The sequence below is a fragment of the Puma concolor genome, chromosome E3 (assembly GCF_028749965.1).
Source record: "Puma concolor isolate L17-30 chromosome E3, mPumCon1.1.hap2, whole genome shotgun sequence".
Classification (NCBI taxonomy): Eukaryota; Metazoa; Chordata; class Mammalia; order Carnivora; family Felidae; genus Puma; species Puma concolor.
This window is the reverse complement of record NC_141682.1, coordinates 18,551,996-18,570,288: the sequence shown is the minus strand read 5'-3', so window position 1 is coordinate 18,570,288 and position 18,293 is coordinate 18,551,996. Positions and strand designations below refer to the sequence as shown.

The 18,293-nt window shown below is 45.1% G+C and overlaps 1 protein-coding gene and 1 non-coding gene across 4 annotated transcripts in view; both read left to right on the top strand.

The window, feature by feature from the left end:
* The first annotated feature begins 5,657 nt into the window (after window positions 1-5,657).
* Window positions 5,658-18,293, top strand: part of SRCAP (Snf2 related CREBBP activator protein) — a 35,388-nt gene continuing 22,752 nt past the window's right edge. For 2 of the 3 annotated variants that reach the window (XM_086692360.1, XM_086692361.1), the window contains exons 1-15: window positions 7,194-7,267; window positions 8,300-8,562; window positions 9,923-10,174; window positions 11,704-11,889; window positions 12,132-12,272; window positions 13,030-13,252; window positions 13,368-13,648; window positions 14,276-14,366; window positions 14,507-14,596; window positions 15,090-15,278; window positions 15,364-15,692; window positions 15,795-15,972; window positions 16,765-16,901; window positions 17,129-17,298; window positions 17,414-17,606. In XM_086692360.1, the coding sequence (XP_086548486.1) occupies window positions 8,509-8,562; window positions 9,923-10,174; window positions 11,704-11,889; window positions 12,132-12,272; window positions 13,030-13,252; window positions 13,368-13,648; window positions 14,276-14,366; window positions 14,507-14,596; window positions 15,090-15,278; window positions 15,364-15,692; window positions 15,795-15,972; window positions 16,765-16,901; window positions 17,129-17,298; window positions 17,414-17,606 (2,514 nt within the window). In that variant the 5' untranslated portion in view covers window positions 7,194-7,267; window positions 8,300-8,508. Of the gene's footprint in view, window positions 5,723-7,193; window positions 7,268-8,299; window positions 8,563-9,922; window positions 10,175-11,703; window positions 11,890-12,131; window positions 12,273-13,029; window positions 13,253-13,367; window positions 13,649-14,275; window positions 14,367-14,506; window positions 14,597-15,089; window positions 15,279-15,363; window positions 15,693-15,794; window positions 15,973-16,764; window positions 16,902-17,128; window positions 17,299-17,413; window positions 17,607-18,293 lie in introns of those variants that run through there. The other variant, XM_025920587.2, reaches the window with a different exon arrangement.
* On the top strand, window positions 14,056-14,185 carry LOC112857427 (small nucleolar RNA SNORA30/SNORA37 family). Its single transcript, XR_003223321.1, has one exon. It is a non-coding gene; the product is annotated as a small nucleolar RNA SNORA30/SNORA37 family (small nucleolar RNA).

Sequence of the window (18,293 nt, the reverse complement as noted above, 5' to 3'; positions counted from 1 at the left end):
ATTATGGTATCATAGAGAGTATTTTCTGCCCTAAAACCCCTCTGTCCTCCTATTCATCCCTCCCTCACTGACCCCTGACAACCACGATCTTGTTAGTCTCTGTAGTTTTGCCTTTTCCATAACGTCATACAGTTGGAATGATACAGTAGGTAGCCTTTTCATATTGGCTTCTTTCACTTAATAATATGCATTTAAGTTTCCTTCATGTTTCTTGATGGCTCAATAGCTCACTTCTTTTTAGTGCTGAGTAATATTCCACTGTCTGCATGTATCACAGTTTGTTTATCCATTCACCTACTGAAGGCCACCTTGGTTGCTTCCAAGTTCTGGTATTTGGAATAAAACTGTATAAACATTTGTGTGCAGGTTTTTCTGTGGACAGAAGTGTTTTTTTTTTTTTTCAACTCCTTTGGGAATAAAAAACGGACCATGACTGCTGCTTTGTATGGGAAGACTATGTTTACTTTTGAACAGTTAAAAATTTTTTTTCTATTGCGTTTTTATTTTTGAGGGGGGGGAGGGGCAGAGACAGAGACAGAATCAGAAGCAGGCTCCAGGCTCTTGAGCTGTCAGCACAGGACTCGAACCCACAAGCCCTGAGATCATGACCTGAGCCAAAGTCGGACACTTAACCGACTGAGCCACCCAGGCACCTGAGTATGTTTACTTTTGTAAGAAACCAGCAAACCATCTTCCAAAGTGGCTGCACTGTTCCCACCAGCAATGAATGAGAGTTCCCACTGCTCCACATCCTCCTCAGCATTTGCTGTTGTCAGCGTCCTGAATCTTGGTCATTCTAATAGACATGTAGTAATATCTCATGTGGAGCATCTTTTCATATGTTTATTTGCCATCTGTGTGTCTTCTTTGGTGAGGTGTTTGCTATCTTTGGCCCATTTTTTAATCAGGGTGTTTTCTTATTACTGTGTTTTAAGAATTCTTGGAATATTTTTGAATATTCCTTTACCAGATGTTTTTTATAAATATTCTCTCCCAGTCTGTGGCTTGTCTTCTTATTCTTTTGTCGTCTTGTCTTTCACAGATACGTTTTTAATTTTAATGAAATCCATATGATCAATTATTTCTTATACGGATCATGCTTTTGATGTTGTATCTAAAAAGGCGTCAAGGGGCGCCTGGGTGGCTCAGTTGGTTGAGCGTCCAACTTCAGCTCAGGTCACGATCTTGCAGTCCGTGAGTTCGAGCCCCACGTCAGGCTCTGGGCTGATGGCCCAGAGCCTGGAGCCTGCTTCCGATTCTGAGTCTCCCTCTCTCTCTGCCCCTCCCCCGTTCATGCTCTGTCTCTCTCTGTCTCAAAAATAAATAAATGTTAAAAAAAATTAAAGTAAAAAGGTGTCAATACCATAGCCAAGGTCATCTAGGTTTTCTCCTATGTTATCTTCTAAATTTTTTTAATGTTTATTTATTTTTGAGAGAGAGAGAGAGAGAAAGAGAGAGAGACAGAACATGAGTAGGGGAGGGACAGAGAGAGAGAGGGAGACACAGAATTCGAAGCAGGCTCCAGGCTCTGAGCTGTCAGCACAGAGCCTGATGTGGGGCTTGAACTCATGGACTGCGAGATCACGACCTGAGCTGATGTCGGACGCTCAACCAACTAAGCCACCCAGCCCCCCCACTCCTATGTTATCTTCTAAGAGTTTCACAGTTTTGCTCTTTACATTTAGGTCTGTGATTCATTTTGAGTTAATTTTTGTGAAGGGATGTAAGGTCTGTGTCCAGACTAACATTTTTGCTTGTGCATGTCCAGTTGTTCTAGCTCCATTTGTTGAAAAGAGTATTTAATTTTTTTTTAATTTGAGAGAGAGAGAGAGAGTGAAAGCAGGAGAGAGGGGCAGAGGGAGAGAGAGAATCCCAAGAAGGCTCCATGTTCAGCATGGAGCCTGATGTGGGACTTGATCCCAGGACCCCGGGATCGTGACCTGAGCTGAAATCAAGAGTTGGATGTTCAACCAACCAGGCACCCTGGGTGAGCCACCCAGGCACCCTGGACAGAGTATTTTTGCTCCATTGTATTCTTTGCTCCTTTGTCCAGATCAGTTGACCATATCAATATGGGTCTATAACTGAGCTCTCTATTCTGTTCTAGTGATCTATTTGTCTATTCTTTTGCTAATATCACTCTATCTTGATTACTGCAGCTTTATAGTAAGTCTTGAAGTCAGGTAGTATCAGTCTTCCAACTTTGTTCTCCTTCAATAATATCTTGGCTATTCTGGGTCTTTTGTCTTCTGATATAAACTTTAGAATCAGTTTGTTGATATTCACAAAATAACTTGCTGGGATTTTGATTGGGATTGCACCAAATCTATAAATCAAGTTGGGAAGAACTGACATCTTGACAATATTGAGTCTTCATCGTTCACTTTTCATTCAACCAAGATTTCATTTGGCAAATGGAACAATCTCCTTTTCACAGGATTGTCTGAAATATTTTTCATCATTCAGTAATTATCTAGAGTACTATAAACCTGTGACAATGCCCCTGCTCTCAGGGAGCTTACCTTTTGGGGGGAGGGGAAGACAATAAACAAGGATACAAATAAATCAGTAATTGCAAGTAAGTGTTGTAAAGAAAGCGTGTAATACGTAGTGACTGGCAATCAAAGGGCTATTTAATGTCAGGAACTTCTCTGAGGAGGCAACATTTGAACTAAGACCGTCATGAAAAGGGAGAGCTAGCCATGAGAAAAAATGTCAGAGGGAACAATAAAGATGAAGGCTCTGGAAGCAGAAATTGATGGATGTTTTGGAGTAGGGCATGATGGCTACAGTTTAGCAAACAAGGGGTAAATGAGGTTTTTTTAAAAAAAAGGAGGCAGGGGTCCTATCTTGTAGGGTTATTTATTTTTAAAATTTAAGTATAAAATACATGCTTTGAGGTATATAAAGTATACAAACTTTAAGCACGCAGCTCAGTGAATGTTTACACCTGTATATATACCCATGGAAATGACCTCATCCACATTAAGATGTGGAATAATGGTCAGCAGACTTTTTTTGTAAAGTACCAGATAGAAAATTGTTGACTTTGTGGGCCTGTGGCCTCTGTTGCAACTACTCAGCTCTGGTACTGTAGCAGGAAAGCAGCTATAGATGCCATGTAAATGAATGGGTATGGTGGGGTTCTGATAAACCCTTAGTTATGGACACTGAAATTTGAATTATGTATATTTTCATGTGTCACAAAAGGAGTTTTCTTTTGGTTTTTCCTCAACCATTTTCAAATGTAAAAACCATTCTTAGACTTGTGATTTAGACTTGTAAGCATTCTTAGTTTGTGGGCTGTACAAAAACAAGTGCTAGACAGGACTTGTTCTTTGGACCATAGTTTACCAACTCAGGACACACATTCCTAGTATCCCCATAGGGAGCTGTGGCTCTTCCCAATTAAAATCCCTCTCTCTCTCAATGGTTATATTTTATTTTTAGCAACATCAATTACTTTTGCCTGCTTGAACTTCATATAAATGGAATCGCATGTGTATACTCTTGTGCCTAGATTCTTCATAATGTCAGCCCTATGGAGATTTTGTCACGACACATAATTTGGGCTTTCATTTAAGTTAGCTAAGATGCCATTTGGGGATCTTAAGTGTGACAGCAATATGATCTGATTTATACATTACGGTCACTCTGGTTGCCATGCAGAGAATGAAGTAAAGGGAGACAGGAGTGGATGTGGGAAGCTCATGGGTAATCCAAGCAAGAGATGATGATGGCTGGCCCAGGATGATAGTCATGGAAATAGAAGAGATTTGAGGTTTATTTTCAGTTTGTGCTCATGAATCCAATACCAGTTATTTTGTTTTTAATCAAGTATTATAATACAAGTAATTCACACTAATAAATTTCCTGAATAATCTTTCTGAGAGTGGCATAGTGAATTTACATGTATAAACCATGTTCCTATCCTCAAGGGGTTAATAATACTTTTTGGGGTGGCGTGGACAGACCATGAATCCAGATACAATGCAATCAATTAGTACTCTATGAAACCCAGGAAGCTATGGGAGGAGTATTAAACCAGCCTAGGGGTGGTCAGAGCAGATCACCTGGGGCTTGTGGCTCTTGAGCTGAATTTTGGAGGAAGAATAGCTGGAAAAGGATGAGAACATTTATGGGAAGGCTCTTCCCATAAATCTCTTATGGGAAGAGATGTGAGAGCTCTTGGTAGCTCAGTGTGGTTCTATGACGGGATCTCAGAAATTTGTAAACTTGGTGTGAAAAAAAAAAAAGACTTTGAACTGGACCTAAGTGGATGGACATTCATCCACTTTTTCAATCAAATTATCTGTCCTGGATGCTTCCATATGTCTTGAGGCTTCAGCGTAGGCCAGAGGTAGTAAACTGGCAGCCTGTGGCTGAATTTGACTCTTAGATGTATTTTGGCCCCCATTTCTGCAGGGTGACTGGAACAGTCGTTTGAACAGCGGCTGTTCTCTCTGGACAGAGCATGTGGTCTCCAGTTCCTCATATTCCTCACCTGACCCTCTTCACTTTATTTACATGACGTGCCTGGCTCTTTAAGGTTTTTGAACTTTCTTTAAAAAAATTTTTTTTTATTGAAGTACAATTAACATAGAATGTTATGTTTGTTTCAGGTGTACAGGTTTTTGAGTTTTCAACCCCTGATCATTGCTGTAAGAAAAATATGGCTCCAAATCAGTGACACAGATTCGATCAACTCTTTGAGTAAAATGGGTTAAGAGCTAAACCGGGTGGACGAAGAGGAGCTGAAGAACTTTTTCAGGGCTTCCTAACCTGACTCTTAGGGTGGGCTTTAGGTGGCAAATTGTGTGTGTGTCTCCTTGTGATTTAGGCTGTGTGGCTGTGAACCCTGGCTTTGGGCTCTGTCACTGGTTAATCTAGGAGCCTCAATTCATTTGTAAAATGGAGCATTGTTGGGATTAAAAGAGAATTAGTGCACAAAGTGGTCTCAACAGAAGGTAGCTGTTATTATTCTTTCCTGGGGTGAGGGTATCTCAAAGGAGTTCTTAACCTAGAAGTTGGCCAACAAATGGCATATAGTTGCTTGGGAGCTATTGGGGATACCACCCTTGCGCAAAACGAAGCAGCTTTCTATAAAGTGGACTGCTTTGGGAATCCAGAGGCCCAAGCTCTACTGCTAATTTGCTGAGAACACCTGACATATTGCTTCAGCTCTCTGGGTGATCTATTAAAAAACGGGGGACTGGTCCGAATTGGCAGCCGCAATGCAGCTCCACAGGCACCTTCTCCGGTGGAGGATAAAGACGCTATGCCGCGGGGCAAGCTCGGAACCTCCAAGCGGACTACAACTCCCAGTATGCTTTGCGCCTCGGGCAGCGCCCTACGCTAGCACGCGAGCCTTCCCGTTCCCCAACGTCCAGTTACTGCCTCTCGCGAGAGGACGGGCCGCGCCGGCGGCAGCGATAGAGAGCTGTGGTGGTGGTGGTGGTGTTGGTGGTGGCGGCCGAGACGGCGGCGGCCATTTTGGTGGGGCCTCGGAAGCGGCGGCGGCGGTTCGCCGAGAGTAGCGTCTCCCATTTTTCCCACCCACCGTCCGCATCTCTGTGGCGTGAGAGGAGGCAGTGGAAGCAAGGCGGCGGCAGTAGCCGCGAGCCCCAGGGGAATTTAAAGGCCGCGAAGGCGGCGGCCAAGAGGGGGCCCTCCCCCCTCCTCGGCGGGAGGGGGGGTGGTGCGCACGCCCCCGAGGACGCAGGTAAGGAGAGGGAGACAAGATGGCGGACGCCCCACAGTTCCCCCTCCCCTGACGGGTGACTGCGCGCGCATCTTTCCGCCACCGCCTCTCCTCCCACCTTCCCGGGGTGCTGCGCGCGCACCTTCGGCCGGGGCCCCGGGGCCGGTGCGCGAGGCTGTCGGCGCGCGCCCATAGAGACAGGCTGAGGGGGGCCAGGCCGGCCAGCACTGGGCCCGGGCGCATCTCCTCTCCCCTCACGCCCGTCTGCGCACGCGTGCCTGAGCGAGCGAGCGAGCCCTGAGAGGACGGACCCAGGTGCGCTCCTGCCCGCCCACCAACCCCAGGCACCCCCCTCCCCAGGGGCGCGCGGGAAGAGGAAGGGGGGCGTGGGATGAGGAGTCGGGGCGCGCGCCCACCATATCCAGTCAGTAACCAGGACCTGGCGGCACGAACCCTCCCTTATGTCAGCCTTTCGCGATCTGGTGTTGGGGGGCTCCCTGACGGGTAGGGATGAGAGACTTCCAGCCTGCGACCCTTGCGTGCGTGGGTTTGGGCTCTGGCGGGAGCCCCCGGGCGGTGCGCGCAGCCGGCTCTCTCCACTTCCAGTCGCGCACGCGCGGGCCCCTCCCCCAGTCTGTCGCGCACGTTGGGTGGGGTGGGAGTCCGGGAGGGGGCGGGGTTATGTTAGGGTTAGTGGCGACTTGGGGCAGAGGTCAGGGGTCACGTTGGGTCAGTCTGTTGGAAGGAGTTGGGAGACAGCAGTGAAGCTGGGGGTCAAGAGTTCAAGCTTCTTGGATTCTGGTTAGTTCGGGTCCTGTGAATCTGTTGTGGAGGAAGGAGTGAATCGAAGGCTGCTCCGTGGTTAAGGAATTTCCTTAAACACTGGGGAAACACTTCCGGGCCTTTGGTGGGTTTACCCTGCCTGTTTCCGGGGCATGGTTCTTTGCTAAGCGGTCTTTCTTCTGATTTCTCCTCTAATGTCTCCTGCTGCAGTTCTTGTGTTTGGGGAAGTGTCTCATGGCGCAGGTATAGGAGTTACGGGGTTCTGCCCTGAGGAAGGGTGGATTCTGTGATTCTGTTCAACCCTCACTGGAAAGGAGAGCAGGCTGCCAGGCAGCCAATGTCTTTTTGAGCTTCTGGATGTGACAGGTTTTTTGTTTGTTTTGCTTTGTTATTTACTCTTTTATTCAGTGGTTGTAGCCTTTTACACTTAAGCTTTTTAAACTTTTTTTTTTTTTTGCTTCACTACAGTGCTCCTCCTCTAGCCAGAATCTTATGTCTCTAGGGAGTTCTGTTTTCGCAAACCGTGATTTTGCTTTTATTTTTCTGAAACATGAGCCTTTCTTACTACTGTTTAATTCTCTTGTTTTCAGCCTTTGATTCGGGTATGTTTAAAAGCTTCAAAAGTTACCGTAAAGAAGGTTTTGATGGATGTTGTTGGTAAATGTGGATTCGTTTCTCACTCTGTTTTCCTTCCCTCTGTTTGTTTCAGGCGTGATTTCCCTCAGTACGGCGGCACCGTGGAAGTACAGACTTTCACAGGGGGTGTGGTCTCAGCTCACACAGGTGAGGGTTCATACACCATTTTTTGTGTTGATGCTAATAGAAGAGATACTTGAGATGAGAGAAATTATAAGTCAGTATTTTTGGTTCGATGATATTTTTGCAGCAACAAAAGTGGGAGTGTGGATAGAGAAAGGCCTGATCACCCTAGCCCTACCAAGGAGAGTAGCACATTTTCCTTGGTCTTGGCATCAGACTACCTCAGCTTAAGTTTTTCTGTTAGCTTATTACTGTGTGACCTTATGCAAGTTACTTGGGTCTCTTTGTGTGCTGACTTCCTAAATTATAAAAGAGGGAAAATGTTACAATGCCTCAATTAGGTTAGGGATCTTTTCTGTATGCTTCTATTCTCAGTATATGGAAGGAACTAAATAAAGATTTATTAAGGTGTGAGAAGTGTTTAGGTCGCAAGATAGTTGTGAGGATTATAGAACGTATCAAGTCAGTGCTTAGGAAAGTATGACACATAGTGGATGCTCAAGAAATGTAGACCATAATCATTGTTCATTTATAGATTCTTCAATGTGATTGTGGGGTTTTTTTGTTTTTTTTTGTGGGGTTTTTTTGGAGAGTTGCTTGCATGTGCGTGTGAGTTGGGGGGAGAGCAGAGGGAGAGGGAGAAAGAGAATCTCAAGCAGTCTCCATGCTCAGTGTGGAGCTTGATGTGGGGATTGATCCCACAACCCTGGGATCATGACCTGAGCTGTAATCAAGAGTTGGACATTCAGGGCACCTGGGTGGCTCAGTTGGTTAAGCATCGGACTCTTGATTTCAGCTCAGGTCATGATCTCATGGTTGGTGAGGTTGAGCCCCATCTTGGGCTCTGTGCCGATAGGACAGAGCCTGCTTGGGATTCTCTCTTTCTGTCTCTGCTTCTCTTCTTCTTGCTCTCTCTCTCTCTGTCTTTACAAATAAGTAAACTTAAAAAAAAAAAACTTGGATACTCAAAGAACTGAACCACCCCGGCATCCTTTTTTTCCCAAGGATTTATTCATCTTTTTAAAACCCATTTCTACTCTTTTAACCCTACCTAAGGTGCTCCAGAGGCCGGTGGACCTGAGCGGAGGCTGGGACGCCCTAGTGGGCCCCGGGCCCTGGAAGGCGGGTCCCGGTGGCCGGTGGCCCAGAATGAGGCCAGCTCCCAGCATGCCCTGCAGCCGGACGCCAGCCCCTCGGCCAGCAGCAGTGGTGATAACGACCCAGTCATTCTTCAGGCGTCCAAAGAGGAGCCTGGGAGTGGGACCATGCAGAGCAGCCCCTCCCCTGCTCACCCTCAGCTCCCAGTCCTGCAGACACAGGTTTGAAAGTGGGGAGGGTTCCTTCTCTGCTTCTGCTTTTGTAAACTATCAGCTCGGATGCAGAAGAAATACGGCAAGTTTTAGCCACATTTCCATGATCCTAACTGTGTTTGGAAAATTTTTGGTGGTCAGCTTGACCATCAAGCCTGTTAGATATGTTCTATTTGACATTTAGTGTAATGTTGATTTCTGAGTTTGGAAACCCTTTGTTACCTGAAAAGGGTTGAATTAGGCCAGGTTGGATATGGAGGTTGAAACCACATGCTCCTAAGACTGTGAGCTTTGAGAATAGATAATTTTTTAGAAGTTGGAGCAACGTAAACATTATGGATGGTGTGTGGTATTTCTTCTTTTCTCATACCAAGGAAGTGCAGGAGTAGAAGAAACATGGATTTTGAGAGCAGACATACCTAGATTTGCATAGAGTGGCTTTTGATGGGTATGGATTTAATACTTACAATTTTTCTGTGTACCTGGGAAATTTTGTGACATACAGTTGTTTGTCATTTAACTGAGGTAGGAATTTTAGTGGCACCCTGTGAGGCTAATATGCTGGAGTGATTTTTATGAGTGTCCTCACTATCAGCATTTAAGTGAGACCATGTTCTCTACTTATTATTGTTTGTGCAGTACCTTGCAAAGTAATAGGTGGGTGTTTGAGAACAGTTACCAGCTCCTCTCTCCTTCCCTTCCCACCTTCCTGGTAAAGGAAACTCCCAAGATTGATGAGGAACCTAAAGAGGTTTAGGTGATCTTCGTTTTTGTTTTCTAAATGTTTATTCATTTTTGAGAGAGCGTGAGCAGAAGAGGGGCAGAGAGAGAGAGAGAGACAGAGAGACAGGATCCAGAGTGGGCTCTGTGCTGACAGCAGCAAGCCTGATGTGGGGCTTGAACTCATACGAGATCATGACCTGAGCTGAAGTTGGACGTTCAACCAATTGAGCCACCCAGGCGCCCCTGTTGTTGCTTTTTGAACATGGTGATAACTTAAATTTATTTTAATAGGTGAATCTGCCATACTTGCTGTGTAAATGAGGGAAGAATAGAGAGTTGTTTATGTGAGTGAAATCATTGAGGCTCTGAAAGGATCATTAGCGTTTGAAGTTATATGCTGTAATATTATTCTTGAATTTGGGAACTGTGTAAATGTCAGGTTCTAACTCCTCTCGCATGCCAAGTATCTGTGAACTTGGCTCTGTTATCTTTAACATTTTATGAAAAGATCGTCCCAAATATTTGTGTTTATAAAAATGAGGTTGATAATTTACTCCGTAGTTTTTTCTTGTGAAGATAGAATGAAATAATATGCTTAGAACTTCTGGCACAGTGCTAAGCATTCATTTTATTTATGTTTTTCTAGATGGTGTCGGACGGCATGACAGGCAGCAATCCTGTGTCCCCTGCCTCATCCAGTTCCCCAGCCTCTAGTGGGGCAGGTGGCATCTCTCCCCAGCATATAGCTCAAGATTCCTCTCTGGATGGACCTCCAGGGCCCCCAGATGGTGCCACAGTGCCCTTGGAGGGACTCAGCTTACCCCAGGCTGCTGACCTTGCTAACAAAGGCCCAAAGTGGGAGAAGAGCCATGCTGAGATTGCAGAGCAGGCCAAGCATGTATGTATTGGAAATGCCTATGAGAGTTTTTGGGAGTCTTCCTTCTTTAACTCCTCTGTCCCATGGGCCCTTTACATTTCTTTCCTTGTGGATTTAGAGTATAGGCTTTGCCTTAACTTACATGATCTTGAGCAAGTTGTTTGATCTGAACCTAATTTCCTTTTCTATAAAGTAAACATCATGTAATAGTTCACGGACTTACGACATCTGTGTTAAAGGAGAAAATACACGTAGAAGTGCTATGTCAAATACAAAGCTCTGAACATTTGCTGGTTTCTGCTTCTCATTTCTGTCCTCTAGCCCCTATTATTTACCCAGCAATAAGTGTAGTCTCTGAACCAGCAGCATCAGCATCACTTGGGAAATTATAGAGATGCAAGTTTCTTGGTACCTCTCTTCTACATATCCATTTAAAGCTTGAGGGGTAGGCTCCAGCAATCTGACTTAAAAAGCACCCCAGATGATTTTGATGCATGCTTAAATTTGAGAGCCATTGGTCTAATACCCAGGTCTTTCTTAATGTTTCCTTCACTGTCAGGCCATTTAGTTCCCTGTCTCGTTTCTGGCTGTGATTTCCTCTGATTTAGTTTTTGTCAGGAGAGGCCAAGCATAATAAAGGCAATTGTCTTGAGTTTTTTTAAGTTACTTCTGTTAAGTAAAAAAAGTTTCAAGTGCTTTCATCGTTTTGCTTATGAAATTTAACCATTACAGAAAGTTAATTTTTTTATCACAAAAACTGTTGTTAATCTTTTAGTATTTTCACAAAAAAGTGTACATGTTATAAAAGTATTTTTCAAAAACAAACAGGATTGTGTATGTGGGGTAGGTAGAAATAGGGTAACCTATTTCTAAGCATGAACATACTCTTGGGCAAGCAGATTTCTACAGTGATGAAGATCCTTTCTATCTAGTCTGTAAGGAAGCATATACTCCTTGCTTCCATGGATTTCATTTTTCTAAGTCTTTCCAATATTCAATTTTTTTTTTTTTTTAACGTTCAGTTTTATTTTTGAGAGTGAGCGGGGCAGGGGCAGAGAGAGAGGGAGACAGAATCAGAAGCAGGCTTCAGATTCCCAGCTGTCAGCACAGAGCCTGATGGGGGGCTTGAATTCACAAACCACGAGATCATGACCTGGGCTAAAGTTGGACGCTTAACCGACGGAGTCACCGAGGTGCCCCATGTCTTTCCTATATTCATGGGGTGTGGAGATTGAGTGAAATAATGGAAAGAATATGAATTCTGGTGTCTAGAGTCATTTAGATGTATTTTGAATTCCCAGCTCTTACCACTTTCTGGTTGTGTGATCTGAAGTAAATTGCTTAATCTCTTTGATTTTTTTTTTTTTTTTTTTAATTCACCTGTGAAGGTTGTAATACCTACCTTGTAGTATTGGTATGTGGACTTAAGACAGACATAAAACACTCAGTTCAGACCGTGCCTGTACGTAATCAGTGCCCAGGAATTCCCCTATGTTCCTGAGGTGGACTTTATGTCCAGTAACTTGATTGACCTAGCTCTTCCTCATTAGGAGGCTGAGATTGAGACTCGGATTGCTGAGCTGCGGAAGGAGGGTTTCTGGTCACTGAAGAGGCTGCCTAAAGTGCCCGAGCCTCCCCGCCCCAAAGGCCACTGGGACTATCTGTGTGAGGAGATGCAATGGCTCTCTGCTGACTTTGCTCAGGAGCGTCGTTGGAAACGGGGTGTGGCCCGTAAGGTATGTCCTCAACTGAGCCTACCTTCCATATTTTTTTTCTAGGTTTCCTTTTCCTTTATACGTGGGTTTGTTGGAAGGCAACCAAACAGAACAGTGTAGGGTGCATATTAATGTCCATAGTCTCAAGAGGCAAGCTCTGACTTCCCAAATGTCTTGGACTTGATTTTTGTTTTTGTTCTTGACGTGAGGAGGGGATAGGAGACTGGCCTTGGAGTTTTCACTCTGGTTCCTCATTCCCACAGGTTGTGCGCATGGTCATCCGGCACCACGAGGAGCAGCGGCAGAAAGAAGAGCGGGCTCGGAGGGAAGAGCAGGCCAAGCTACGCCGAATCGCCTCCACCATGGCCAAGGACGTCAGGCAGTTCTGGAGCAATGTGGAGAAGGTCGGCAGCAGGGATTGGGAAAGGGAAATGCCTTAGGTGTCCTAGGTGGGTAGCATGGTAGCAGGAATGGTCGAAACTTCTCCTTGAGAGAGTGAATATTCTAATTTCAAGCAACTCTAATGACATTTCTGGTTTGTATTGGATGTCTCTAGTGTTGAGTGCCAAGAAGAAAGACAGTGGAAAAATATGGCCCTGCCTTTGGGTAATATTAATAGGACTTTTTGATGCCTCTAGGCCATCTGTCCTTTGCAGGGCATTCAGCATGCTTTTTCTAAACCTCTGCTATTTACCTGCTTAAATGTTTACATCACAGTTTTCAAATTGTTCTTATATATTGTTTGTTGTTTCTTAAGTACTACCAGGTTTCTTTCTGTATTTTAGTTTTGTCTCCTGCCAGCTCCTTAACTTCTCTTTTCCACTTCAATTGTTCTTTTGTTTTGTACATTTCTGGTAATTTACCTATGGTCTTTTTGCTGCCAAGCAATGCCTTTCTTTTCATTTCCACTTAGGGAACACGTACTTAGTCTTTAAGATTCAGCTCCAGATACACTTGTAAATCTTCCCTGCTGCCTGAAGTTAAACTGGTTCTTCTCTTTCTTGTGCTCCCTTTGTGCTTTCGTCAAAAGCACCTTTAGGGTCATTTAGCTATTCCCTCTTGGAAAGCCAGCTCAGGGCCTAGCATAGAGGAGGCTTCCCTAAATATTGGATAAAAGAATACATGAATATTTTAGTGACCGTCCATTTCATGCTGTGGCAGGTGGTGCAATTCAAGCAACAGTCCCGGTTGGAGGAAAAGCGTAAAAAAGCTCTGGACCTGCACCTGGACTTCATTGTGGGGCAAACTGAAAAGTACTCAGACCTTTTGTCTCAGAGCCTCAACCAGCCACTAGCATCCAGCAAAGCTGGCTCTTCCCCTTGCCTTGGCTCTTCCTCAGCTGCCTCTAGTCCTCCACCCCCGGTTTCCAGGCTGGATGATGAAGGTGTGTGTCCTCTTTGGCTCTGTTACTCTTCCTCATGTACCCTTTCCAGAGCTGAAAACCCACCCTGTGGCTTGCAGGGCCCCGTGGACTTTGTGACCTTGTTCTCCTGCTATAGATGGGGACTTCCAACCCCAAGAGGAGGAGGAAGAGGATGATGAGGAGACGATTGAGGTTGAAGAACAACAGGAAGGCAATGATGCAGAGACCCAGAGGCGTGAGATTGAGCTGCTTCGACGTGAGGGAGAATTGCCATTGGAAGAGCTGCTCCGTTCCCTTCCCCCTCAGCTGCTAGGAGGGCCTTCCAGCCCCTCGAGAACCCCCTCATCTCGTGACAGTGACACTCGAGATGGGCCTGAAGAAGGTGGTGAAGAAGAAGAGCCCTCTCAGGTGTTAAAGGTATAGGGAGAATGGGTAGAGGAAGGGCTCAGAGTGGGAGCAGAGGTAGAGGTTCAAGGACTGAGTTCTGGTCTGTAAGATCATTTGTGGTTTTCAGGAGTCCTCCCTGGTTAAGGGCGATTGGCTCTCATTTGGGGATGGATATGGAAGAGCCTGGGTTTGGGGCAAGTTGTATTTTGAGATGGGCATTTCCTAATGCTGTAATGGAAGAGTATACTGTACTCTTTAATTGCCTCACAGTCTTGAAAAGATAACTCTGGTTCTTGCCACTTCTGTGAAATGGTCCTAATACTCCCTATTGGTTTGTAGGTTTGGACCTGGGATGATAATCTTGAAGTCTTTTCTGGACCTAAGCTCTCTCTTTCTCCATATGTGTGAGCGCATGGGGATGGTGTTGGGGGCCTTATCTAGCACTTTCACAGGTCCTCCCCCAGGGCAGTGGGGCCAGGATTTGGTAGCTGGTGCTGAAAGAAAACCCTTGATTGCATCTTTGCCCTGGGACTGTGCCAGTGGCAGCTGTCACTCAGTGGGACAGAGAGACTGTTCTGTGATATCATGTTCAACATTGTACCTTTCTCCTGCTGCTCTAACCTTAGGTCTTCTTCCTTTTTATCTTTTGCCATACAGGTGAAGCCCTCACCCTCTGTCACACGGCGCAACAAACAGCCCTGGCATCCAGATGAGGATGACGAAGAGTTTACTGCCAATGAGGATGAAGGTCAGACTTGTTCTCTTTGTCCTGTTGCCCTTTACTCTTTGAATCGTCTGGACCTACCATTGCATGTTTTCTCTTGTCTTGCACTGGGATTGTGTTCTATGATTCTGTTGCCATTGATTTTGCTTTATTCTCTTTCCTAGCGGAGGATGAAGAGGATACTATAGCAGCTGAGGAGCAGTTGGAAGGGGAGGTGGATCATGCCATGGAACTGAGCGAGTTGGCTCGAGAAGGTGACATTCAGCAGACGTTTACTGAACATCCATTTGGTGTCTCCTCTGTGCAGAGTGCCAGGGATAAAGAGATGAATAAGACACTTTTTATCCCCCTTGGAGGAACTCCAGGTCTAATGACAGAGACAGATGTCAACAAATAATTATAAATAGAATTTGAGGACTGGTTGTGATGAAAGTTTGAACAAAGTGATGTGACAGCTTAGTGGAACTAATGTAAGAAGCTTATTTGACTTGAACCTCAAAGGGAGATTTAGTTTGATATTATCTTTCACAGTGGGAGGCAGCAGCATCCATGGTTCCAGCCCAGGCTGTGGGGCTTGGCTTTAGTAGCTGGTGCTGAAAGTAAACTCTTTCACCTCCCTTCAGACCTGGGCCTAGTAGTGTCTATAGAAACTTAGGTAAAATGATTTGGCACCACTCAGACCTCCCTTTCTCCTTTGCCCCCTTTCCCTTGAAGTTCCCAAAAGCTTATCCTTCGTTTCTTCTCCAGGTGAGCTGTCTATGGAGGAGCTGCTGCAGCAGTATGCAGGAGCCTATGCTTCTGATGCCTCTGCCCCAGGCTCTGGGAGTAGTGAAGAGGAAGATGAAGATGAGGTTGAGGCTAACAGCTCTGACTGTGAACCAGAGGGGGCTACAGAAGCTGAAGAGGTTCCTCAAGAGGATAGTAGCAGTCAATCAGGTGGATGTGTGGTCATGGGCACATCGGAGGGGAGACACTGGAGGAGTAGGTATGGTGATCACTTAGCCTTCGTTTTGTGTTTTAGAATCTGCTGAGGAGCAGAGCGAGGAAGAGGAAGATGAGCATTCAGAAGAGGAAGAAACAAGCGGGAGTTCAGAATCAGAGGAATCTGAGTCTGAGGAATCTGAGGAGTCTCGATCACAGAGCCAAGCAGATGAGGAAGAGGAAGAAGATGATGACTTCGGGGTGGAGTACTTGCTTGCCCGGGATGAAGAGCAGAGCGAGGCAGATGGGGGCAGTGGGCCTCCCACCCCAGGGCCTGCCACTACTCTAGGCCCTAAGAAGGAAATTACTGACATCGCTGCAGCAGCTGAAAGTCTTCAGCCCAAGGGTTATACCTTGGCCACTACGCAGGTATTCCCAGGCCCCAGCTTCTGTTTTCTCTTATCTTGACTTTGCTGTTTCTCAGCGACTGATACCTCATTTCTACCCTGATGCCTCTCTCCCTCCTACCAGGTGAAGACCCCCATTCCCTTGCTCCTGCGGGGCCAGCTCCGAGAGTACCAACACATTGGGCTGGACTGGCTGGTTACTATGTATGAGAAGAAGCTTAATGGTATTCTTGCTGATGAGATGGGGCTAGGCAAGACAATCCAGACCATCTCCCTACTTGCCCACTTGGCCTGTGAAAAAGGTAACAAGGCAGGGCCTTTCGTCTTGGGCTGCTTGGCCAGCTCCCTGCAAAGCTTGTTTAATGGTGACCCTAGCTGCAGGATGGTAAAACACTCACTGTTTTGCTGCTGTCCTAGTAGCTTCATTGATTCTGGTTAGTAACTATAAAGATGTTCGCTTAAGTGCTAGGATTCTTAGGAAGGACCATCAGGACAGAGTGGTCAGGGTTATACCTCAGGAACCAGAACAGAACCCCAAAGTTTGGGGCACCTGGGTGGCTTAGTTGGTTGAGCGTCTGACTTCGACTCAGGTTATGGTCTCGTGGCTTGTGAGCTTGAGCACCATGTCAGGCTGACAGCTCAGAGCCTGGAGCCTGCTTCGGATTCTGTGTCTCCCTCTTTCTCTCTGCTCCTCCCCACTCATGCTCTGTCTCTCTTTCAAAAGTAAACAAACATTAAAAAAGAAACCAAAAACTCCCAAAGTTATATTTCCTTACCATCTTTCATTCTTTTTTTTTTTTTCTTTTCCTGCTTAAAATCTTTCTAAGTTTATTTTATTTTTTTAACTGGAGGTGTAATTGACATACAACATTATGTTTCGGGTATACAACATGATTTTTTGATACTGGTGTGCATTGTGAAGTGATTAGTACAGTAAGTCTCGTTAACATCCACCACCACACGTAGTTAACAAAAATTTTTTTGTGTGTGATGAGAACTTTAAGATTTATCCTCTTAGCAACTTTGAAATATGCGATCCAGTATTATTAACTATAGTCACCATGCTGTACATCTCTCATTCTTTTGCTAAACAGGTAACTGGGGTCCCCATTTGATCATTGTCCCCACCAGTGTGATGCTGAACTGGGAGATGGAGCTGAAACGGTGGTGCCCCAGCTTTAAAATCCTCACTTATTATGGAGCCCAGAAGGAGAGGAAGCTCAAGCGGCAGGTTTGCCCCTCCATGTGATCACTTCCCCCTGAATGATTGCTCTTTTACTCTTAGGCCCTTTCCTCAGAGGAGCTTTTCCCCCTACCCTTTCTGTTGCTCCCTTCTGCTTCTGGGACTTTGTCTTTCTCTCAGTCTGATTTATGTTCCTTGAGGACCTTAGCATATCTTCCCTTTCTCCTTTCTTTTCTTTTCACCCCACTATCTGGTGCTTTCTCCTAATACCTTAGGGCTGGACCAAGCCCAATGCCTTCCATGTGTGTATCACGTCTTACAAGCTGGTGCTGCAGGACCACCAGGCCTTCCGCCGCAAGAACTGGCGGTATCTCATTCTGGATGAGGCTCAGAACATCAAGAACTTCAAGTCGCAGCGTTGGCAGTCATTGCTCAACTTCAACAGGTAGAGATGGAAATGGGGGTTTGTAGGAGGGTTGACTTGACCTGAAGGGTGGGATGCTTGGAAGGTTGGGACCTTGCTGACCATTTTCCCTCTAATTTCCTCTGTTTCTTTGCAGCCAGAGACGCCTACTCCTCACAGGAACTCCCTTGCAGAACAGCCTCATGGAGCTGTGGTCTTTGATGCACTTTTTGATGCCCCATGTCTTCCAGTCTCATCGCGAGTTTAAAGAATGGTTCTCTAACCCCCTAACTGGCATGATTGAGGGCAGCCAAGAGTACAATGAAGGTCTAGTCAAACGTCTCCACAAGGTAGGGCCTATAACAGTTTGTCAGGGGTATTGGGAATAATGAACGAAGGGCAATACCTAGAAAACCTTTATGGAGAGAAAGTCAGTGCTGGGCTAAATTCACTGTTGTCAAGTGACTAACCCAATGCCAAATTGAGTGGCCTCATTTTAGTCATCATTTTACCTGTTTTTTCCTAATGGTGACGTTTCTGTCTTTATTCTCTGAGTAGAATGACACTGCTGATCAGTCTTGCTTAGATTTTTTCCTTGCTGGGCTTTCTTCAGCTTTCATCGGGATCTCTTTTTTCTTTGTTTTTGTTTGTTTTCTTTTTTTCTTTTGTCTTCTCTGGCTCCTCTTCCTTTGTCCAGCTTTTAATATTCTCAATATTGTCTCAATAACATCTCAATATTCTTATTTTTATTTTTTTCTCAATTGACATATCTTAAGGCCTAAAGATCCTCCATGTATTTTTATTCTCGTGACTCTCTATACCAGTCAACTTGTATTTAAATTTGACTTGATTTCTTTAATTGAAAGTTTCTCTTGAACTCATTCTGTTCTAAGTCAAACAATTCAAGTCTTATAACCTACTATATCTACTCCATGTTGTTCAATCATACCATCATTTTCGTAAATTAAACTAGAAACCAAAAGGTTGTTTTTAGTTATATCTCTTTCCTTCATTTTATTCCTATTTTTTATTTCTTC